We start from the raw sequence: 9298 nt of genomic DNA, 5'->3' as shown, positions 1-9298 counted from the left end.
ATATTTTTTTTTATTTATTTATTTATTAAAAAAAAATATATGTATATATTTATTCAAAAATATAACATAAGATTATTAATAAATCTTTATTGAAATATAATGTGTATTTAATGTAAATAAATAATTTTAAGTCATCGTTTTTTATATATATAAAAAATGTTGTTATATAATTGTAATACAATTGTTATTTCGTATAAAACTTATATAATTTTGAATAAAACTTACGTGCATCGGTGCGCCATAGCCATTGCTTCCCATGAAAATCCAGTCCGTTTTCTTGCTTTCGGCAGTGGCCGGAAGAAAATACGGTCTCTGATAATGCTCCCTCAATATTACGCCAATTTTCTCGTCGCAATTGCTCCTAACAGGAAAAAAACAGTGAGAAAGCATTATAAGAAAAAAACAAACTAATAAGAAAAAAAACTAAGATATTATTTTTTCTTCTTTGATAATTTTATCGAAAATACGAAACTCATCGATTGATCTCATCGAGATTCTCTATCGATAGCTTCTCAACATCGGCGTGACATTGGAAATGTAATTTTTTTCGTAAGCCTGTTAGCGAAATCGTATATCAACGTTAATGATTCGAGAAACTGTCGGAAGCCTTGAAAATACTCGCAGGCTAGTATAGGTAAACTCACACAAGATACGTAAGTATCTGTAAACCTAATTCTTCAATTTTGTGCTTTTCTCGTGTTTGCAGAAAAATATATATATAATTTTAAATTTTAATACAATGACTCTTTTACTCTTCATTTTTCAAGTATCTCAGATAACAGGTAAAAGTAATTAATTTTACTTCGTATGAAAACCTTCAGAAGCTCTTTAAATGAAAAATAAGAATAAAGAACTCCTTATTAATTGCAACGTCGTCAGTTAAGTACAGGTTTTTAAACACTATTTATTTTTTAATTATTTCTTCTCAATCTAATATTATATTAATCGATATGGTAGACTCCGGATATAAGATAATGATACTGAAGAAATTGTCATTGATAAAACAGTTCCACTTTTGTCATTTATAATAACCGAGAAAAGGAATAATATTGGTATAAAAATTGAGATATATCTTTAATTATTTTCTAATAATTTCTCCTTCATCTAATATTCCATTAATCGAACATTTCTTTACTAGACGTAAAGAAATAATATTGCGAAAATTATCATTAACAAAATGCTTTTTCTATTTATTACAATTAAGAAGGAAGACGAAAGATATGAATAAATTTAACATTAATCGATATAGAGTAAAACGGAGACAAGTTAATAATACTGATAGAATCACCATTGGTGAAATAATCCGCTTTTCACTTTTTTCAATTACAACAATCAAGAGAGAACAAAAGATCGACGCTTTATTTAACGTAGTAAAATTTAAATATTAATAGCGGAAAGGAAAATATATATATATATTGCATGGATAAACATTGTTTTCCCTCAAAAATATTGTCCCGCGCGCTACTGCATATTTTGCAAGTTTACGCGAATTCCGATTTCCTGAATGTAGCCGCGCGCCTGTGTTTTGTTTTGATTCGCTCGTCCTCGTCACACTTGCCCCTCTCCGCCCCTAACTTCAGAACAGTCGGAGCGTTGGCGCAATTGCGGTGTGCGCGCGTCTTTCTCTCTCTTTCTTGCACCGAAGTCACGTCGAACACACGAATCGGGAATTTAGCAACCGGCCAGTTAATTGCGTATGCGCGTCAATTACCATATATCGTCACGATCGATGGCTCCGTCAATAGATATGTACGTATATATTCGCGAACGACGTGTTTATGGCCGTTTAGTCCCGAAGCTTGCCGCCCGTTTCGGAATCGTCCGGATTCCGACCTCCCGACCGATTGATCCATTTACTGGAGCAAATTTCTCAGCGAACCTTCCGGTCGATCGAAACAGTAATTGATCATTGAGCGATCGCGTAGTGCCCAGTGAAAATTTTCCGACGACCTCGTGACGATCTTGAAGAGAAGTTACGTGGTAGCAGCGATGTGAAGTTGTCATAGGATTGCAGTAGTAAGATTTATTTTAGAAAACTCTCGGGCTAAACAAGCCATCTTATTAATCATTATTTTAAGTTTTAGCTAAAAATTAATTTATTGGAATTATTGTATATTTGTTTCAAGATCTTTTTAAATTTATGTATAATGTCGGTAACTAATAAATAATAATGCAGATAAAAGAATTCTAGATGACTGAAAAAAATATAAATGCTTATTATTTTTGGTTAGAGCTGTATATTTTGATATATATTTTACACATGCGAAATGTATATTAAAATATAAACATCGGAACACATGATGTATAAAATTGTAATTGGAACTGTAGCCAGAAATCAAAATTGCAAACCGTAAAATGAGTTTAGTATCGTTGTGAAGGATTATTTCGATCATCGATATTCGTGATTTATTCAGGAAGTATTAGATAATTATCGCAGTACATATCTCGACAGTTCTATCAAGTGAACTCCGTGCGACTGTAGCATCACTCATACAATTGAATTTCCACGATCGATCATCTTTAGATGAGATTATTCTCGATAATAATCGGCAATGATTGCAATCGCATTTTCTACATTTGCTACGATTATTATGATCGTAGTTGATCTCTTGAGCCAAACCGCGAAATTAATATTACGGTGTATATATTAAAAATGTTTGCCTCGTCTCTCATATTTAAGTTTACGAAATTAGATCTACTTTACGTCGATTTATAACATAATTTGTTTTATATTTTGGAATAACATTTTATTTATTCTAAAATTTAGATTTATTTATTTATAATTTTACGTGCTCTGTGATGCAACAAATATTTCAAAAATGAGAAAATACATTTGTTATACAATGTACGTTGAGTATATTTTATATATAAATTAAATTATTTTTATATAAAATATTTAAAATGCATATAAAATACATATAAATTTATGTTTTTGTTTCACGTACGGTGCCAGGAAGTTCGATCATCTGACACCATTGGTTCCAGTCTCTGGGTAGCTTAACATTTATCAGCATTTCATTCTACACTTGTGCTGTTCGATGTTTAATGTTCTTCGTTATGGTTTTTTATCGTATCTTTGAAACAAATCTGCATCTAAACAAAGAAAATTTCATTCCGAATACAGTTCCTATCATCCGTTTTCATTCCTTATTCCCTTTCATCTAAATATCAAGACACTTTATCTTACACAGATGTAAAAGGTACTTCAATGTTTTGCCTAATGGTATCCGTTCCTCTTCCTGTCTTTCCTTCTTCCAAACTGCTGCTTCTCTCTATATCGCGTTACATTTTTAAGTTTCTGTATTACCTAACATGTGTACGTTACGTCTACTAATTCCGTTTCTCGTTGCACTGTATTACACTGTAAACGTAATTTGCACTGTGCGTGTCTATTATAAGTACTAGCTCTGTCCCTCTTTTCTCTGTTTTTGCATTCATGATGTAAACATATTTATGCATGTCTATTTTCGTTTTTATTCTATATGCGTTATGCCAAGGTTAGTCCAAAAAGCAGCAATTATTGCTGATGCCGTACCTTTTGAGATTTAATTTACTACGTTTGTATTATATGTTCCTATAAACATTGTTATAGCATTGTATCTCAAAATTATTATTATTATTATTCAAATATATATTAAATATATATTTCAAAATAATCGAGATAAATTCATAAATACAATGTTGTGACGCGAACTATAGATTCCCCGACGCGAATTATAGATTATCTAAATTTGGGCTTCCGTTGTTAAATATCGTATAAAACGAACAGTTATCGGCAATACCGAGAAAAGTATCGGGCGATCATCACATTGTATGTAATACAGTTGGCGGATTTCGGCAATATTGAGGTCCTACGCTACGCCTAATTAAAAATTCACTGTTACGGGAGCGTAAAGAATAAACGGGCATTATCACGTCGCGTTAATTAGCCGTAATTTTATTAGACCTTGCTCGTTAATTAAATTCGTCGAAATGTCAAACTACCGCGAGTGTCGAGCGATTGTTTAGAGATTGTTGCAAAAAGCAACGAGCGCTAGTGTCGTCGCGTTAATTAAGTACATACATACGTGCTGGCCCGAAAAAAATAGCAATCGCGATCGGCGAGCAGATTCATTTATTACCGGCTCGTACATGAGTTGTTTGTTTAATTTGCCCGTGATGATTCGATGCGCCGTCGCACGATAATAATTGGCGACTCGCTTTGGCATTCGTCTCGCATTCGCCTCTCGGTGAATTGAACAACGGAAAAATGACAATTACGAATTGTCCGAGTGAAATGTTATTTATTCGTCGTCCGCACGGCAATTTTTAATTGATATTCTATATTTTCGATAATTATGCTTGCACAGAACGCGCTCTGCGGAGGAATCCGGCAATGGCGACAGTCGGTGTGTGTATTCCATATTTTATATTTGCGCGACTGATTTATTTCGTTCGCGATTATTTTAATGTTGTTGCGAACGGTTTTCCGATAATTAAATTAATAATTGTTATGGAATTGCTTAAAAATGATAAGCGTTCATTTATATCGATCATAACATGCTTATGAAAAATTAATTATTAATTCACTACCAATTTGAAAAAATTGTTACTTAAATTTTATAATAGTTCCCACTATTGCTATCCTTTATTCTTTGAGAAATATCTTTCAAGAAAATTTTATTAACATACTGATTTTACATCGGAAAATCACATCGTCACATTTATTCTATTAAACTTTATCTTCGCGTGAAACGCAAATGAAAATTAAATAAATGCGTTTATTGGATTCATAATTTCTGAAGTCTTATATATAGCATGATTTCGATAATTTTGGATTGAGAATGAAAAACAATTATTGAAGTCTACCTAAAGATTATCTATATGGAATGGGATTGATGAAGTACCTAAAAAATTTAATTATAAAAAATTATATTATATCAGCAGCATTATTTTAATTGTAAATAATTTTGTTAATTTAATAATACTATTAATGTGACAAATATGTTATACTCTTGTTTTAATAAAATTTTATTCATTCAATAACACTTAATGAAATAAATATGTCATGTTTTTGTTTTATAATAAAATTTTTAATTCAAAATAATGATGTTGGTAACGTCATTTTTTTATAGATACAGATTTGAAAATAATTTTTGTTTGAACTTATCAAAATAATTATGTATTATAGAACTCAAACTAGTTGCTAGAATTCTTCGTAGAAATTTATGGATTTTTTTTTAGCAGTTGGTGAATAGTTATACTAACTTTGTTTTGTAACTGAGAAATAAAATCTAGAAAGGAAAAAATTCAGCGATCGAAAATATCGAGTAATACCACGAAAAAGAGATTGCAGAATGTCAACAATAATGCCCTTCGCCCCCTTTTATGTATTCGAAAGTCAAGTACGATTCCTACTTACGTACCATCCGACATACCAAGGCGTCGTACCCTTTTCCATCATGGCTCGATCGGCGCTCATGTCGAAAACATCCTGCAGACTCCGAAATTCCGTTTTGTACGGGAAAAACTGGCAATTCGCTTCCTCTCCGTGATAGAGGGTTTTGAAAAACGAAAAGGAGAACACTGTAGGCGCTGTCCAATTCGTCATTGCGTCGCTTATCACCACTGGCTTCCCTGAATACGCGTAGCTGATTACAAGTAAAGTAGAGATCAATCGTAGAGAGATATTGAATTATTAGGTCGTGTGGATATATTATTGCTAAACGCATCACGGGCAAGTAAACAATTTAATTACAAACAGAAGTCATTTAATTAATGACTGTGATAAATTTATTTCTACACGAAAAGAACAGTTTTATCGAAGTATTTAAAAATTTAGCTATATGGTAGACACAGATCTGAAAATAATTTTGTTAAACTCAAAATAATTATGTATGACACTCAAGCTGATTGTTAGAATGTTAAAACTTTTAGCAACATTGATCATGCTTAGTTTCCTACATAATTATTTTAATAGGTAAACAAAATTATTTTTAGGTACACACTATGTAGAAAAAAAATTAGTTCCTTCAAAACTGTTCAGTTAAACAATATATGTATTTTTTAATATAACAAGTAAATTTTATTGTTATATAATAAGGAACTTAGCTGTTTCTGAAAAATACATTTTTCTAGTTTATAAAAAACAAAAATATTTGTTTAATAATTAACTGAACAATTTAATTCGTACAAAATTAGTTTTGTTTGGTACATTTTATGTCATCAAATTTTCGTTACTATAAAATTTTGATTTATTGAACAAAGTTTTTTCTATTATAAATAAATTTTCAGATACTTGAACAAAATTGTTCTTTCTGCGTATAAAGATTAAGTTCTTTTCTTATAAATAGTAAGAGAAATAGATTAATATTTTAGACATTTTATTATTGACGGTGTTAAGTGAAGAAATTTATTAATAATATACTAATATAGGTATAAGCAAATATTTTTTTATAAATGATGTTCAAGATAGAAATTGATTTAATTATATTTCGGTATTATTACGGTAAATAACGAGATTAATAATATGTTAGATTTTTATGAATAACAGTTGAGACATAGCTTTAATCTTTTTCGAAAAATAAAAATAATTTTCATATTGTAAATAAATTAATTGGGAATAAATGAATTTTTGTTACTGAGCGAGGTTTCGAAATGGAAGAATGCCGCGCATGAATTACTGAGTTAACAATACGCAGGTCGCGTTTTAGTACCGTTGTTCAAAGATCGTTGGATCGACGGCGGAGAGTTTGTCAACCTGTTGAACATCCTGGCAGATCGAGCAGTCTTGCGGTGGTCGGAAAAGTTTTTGCACAAACGAGGGCGTCGTTATCCAACACTGAAACACAATGTTTCACAGTTATTCGATCCACTCGGAAACATGACTCGTGTAACAGAGTGCAATTAATATTTCTAGCAAACATTAATTCTCCTTAAATTTTGATGGGAACTTTTTATTTTTAGTCGCGACTTTTAGTTCGACTCAACTTCTTTCGTTTTTTTACCGTCTCAAATATGATTATTAATTTACCGAGCTAAGTAAAAATAATCTATAATCATGCAATCTGTTATATCACATGACGTCTAATCGAGGGGATTAATATAGAGTCGCGTTGAAGGAGAGATACAGCCTCGGCCATAAGTATAAATCACCTCTGAAAAAGTGACGTTTTGTATCTAATAGAAAGTAAATTAAAAAGTAGTTCTATTGGAAAATAATATTTGTTTTTACCACATTATATAATATTTTTATGATATTAATATTTTTAATTCTGATTTGGCTGTTATTACGGCCAGTGCACTTTTGCAGGAATAAATTGGAGGTGCTTTATACTTGTGGCCGAGGCTGTATGTATCGCGCATTGAAATAGAAATAGGTGAATTATTAGACAACGTGAAATTTCCATCTCACCTTGCTATTTCGATACGCCAGCACGTACGTCCACGCGACTTGCACCACAATCCACGTGGCGATCAGCAGCAAGAGCCACAGGTGCCTTGTGCGGACTTTTATCAATTTCATTGGTCGCAGTCGCGAACGAGCGCGAAGCATCCGCCAGGCTTTAATTGGAAGTCTCAAGTCTTCTATTTTCTCCAATATCGCGCTCAGCTCCTTCCGCGCGAAGTCCATGGATTTTTTCGAAGTATCCGCGGCGATCGCGTTATCACTCGCATTCGTCATAACGAAAAACTCGATTCGACTTCGTGAATATCTCGAAAGAATTAACGATCTGTTTCCTTCCTTCTTCGTAGATTCTTAAATCTGAATCCTTATTAACGAATTAATGTAGGCTTGACGAATAAATATATGTGTGATTAATTGATATTAGTTTTTTGTAATATAAAATCTGTCTAATTTGTAATTAATTATTTGCAATATAATGACCCGATTAATTTGTTAACTTTTAAACTAAGTTATTGTTTGCTTTGTTGCTTCAGAAATGGGCCTGAAATCGATATGAATGTCGAATGGTATCGCGCTAAATTTGTTGCAAATTTAATCTCTCTCTCTCTTTTTTTTTTTTAAATAACGCAATCGCAGCGATTACTATTATTGTGTATTCCGATGGCACTAGCAGTCCCTGATGGCCAGCGTAAAACTGGGACGCTATCCTTACCTGCTGCTCCAGCGAGCCAAGCTCCCCTCTCGCATTCGCCTCGTATGGGGGTGGAATGGCAACGGGTTCACGGGGGTGTGAAACGAAAATCAGTGCCCACCGATGCGGGCTGCCGATTGATTTTGATCGAATCGGTTTGACGCAATAGAAAGTGGATTATTTCTCGAATGTTTAACCCACTTCTCTCTTTATCTCTGTCGCTCTCTTTCATTCGATTTCTTTTCCCATAGAAATTCCCGGAATTTTTATTGGAGATTCTTAAACGTATGATCTCTCAATGCTAAAAAGACCTTGTCACTCTTATTTAATTTCATCTGCGTAACGAAATAAAAAAATATATAAATTCAATTTAGAAAATAGAAAGATTAAAATATAATAGAAAATAGAAAACGATTAAAAACAACAGTTTAAAGATACAATAATTTAAATTGTAATCGAAAGGGGAAAGAAGAGAGAGAGAGAGAGAGAGAGAGAGAGAGAGAGAGAGAGATTAAGTTTATAAAGAAGGGAATCGATTAATTAATATTGCTATCGTGCCGCATGAGCGCGCAAAATTTATATAAAAAGTAAAAGAATAAAGAAAGAGATTTTAAGTCTGTAGGAATTATGGGGTAAATTTTCCGCTTTTCCGTTTCACGGGGAATGTGACGTGGGCGACGCCTCTTATCTCGGGTTGCAGCTGGCCCCGCTCATCGAAGTGTATAGACTTCGTCGACTTAAAATACGATTGACCTACTTCATATTATTTCTTATACTTCGCAACCTATACCCGAACGACGCAGAATTTTCCCTTCTTGGAGAGAAATTACGCGAAAGGGACGTTTATGTCCCGCTTTAGAAAAATATTTAATCAGAAAAAAATGTGTCTGCTTAAAATATATATATTTTTATAGTGAAGGAAAATAAGTTTGGCAAGTAAGGATATACAAATACTTGTATTAGGAGTGTAGCCTTTGCAAAAAGTGACAAATTGAAATTTTATACTTTCCATGTAAAAATGGAAGATATATATATATTGAATAGTTCACCAAATCAATAGTTTCAGTTAACAAAATAATTTTATAGTTTAAATAAAAATTTTCTCATTAAATCTTAATTATTTAAAAAAAAAACCAATCTACTTCCTATGTCCATTTCTAACAACGTAGATTAACTTTAATCTCGGTTTAATTTACTCTTTATACTTTTCTACATAATTT

General features: G+C 32.2%; 1 protein-coding gene across 1 annotated transcript in view; it reads right to left on the bottom strand.

Annotated features, from left to right (window-relative positions):
• The window catches only part of LOC108754486, an 8594-nt gene extending 856 nt beyond the window's left edge, over positions 1 to 7738 (bottom strand). Inside the window, exons 1-4 of the mRNA XM_018496806.1 lie at positions 7394 to 7738; positions 6696 to 6820; positions 5406 to 5630; positions 226 to 361 (exon numbers count right to left, since the gene is read on the bottom strand). Of these exons, the coding sequence (XP_018352308.1) occupies positions 226 to 361; positions 5406 to 5630; positions 6696 to 6820; positions 7394 to 7663 (756 nt within the window). The 5' untranslated portion in view covers positions 7664 to 7738. The remainder of the gene's footprint in view (positions 1 to 225; positions 362 to 5405; positions 5631 to 6695; positions 6821 to 7393) is intronic.
• Positions 7739 to 9298: the final 1560 nt, after the last annotated feature.

The sequence above is a fragment of the Trachymyrmex septentrionalis genome, unplaced genomic scaffold (genome assembly GCF_001594115.1).
Source record: "Trachymyrmex septentrionalis isolate Tsep2-gDNA-1 unplaced genomic scaffold, Tsep1.0 scaffold119, whole genome shotgun sequence".
Classification (NCBI taxonomy): domain Eukaryota; kingdom Metazoa; phylum Arthropoda; class Insecta; order Hymenoptera; family Formicidae; genus Trachymyrmex; species Trachymyrmex septentrionalis.
This window is presented reverse-complemented; position numbering and strand designations above follow the sequence as displayed.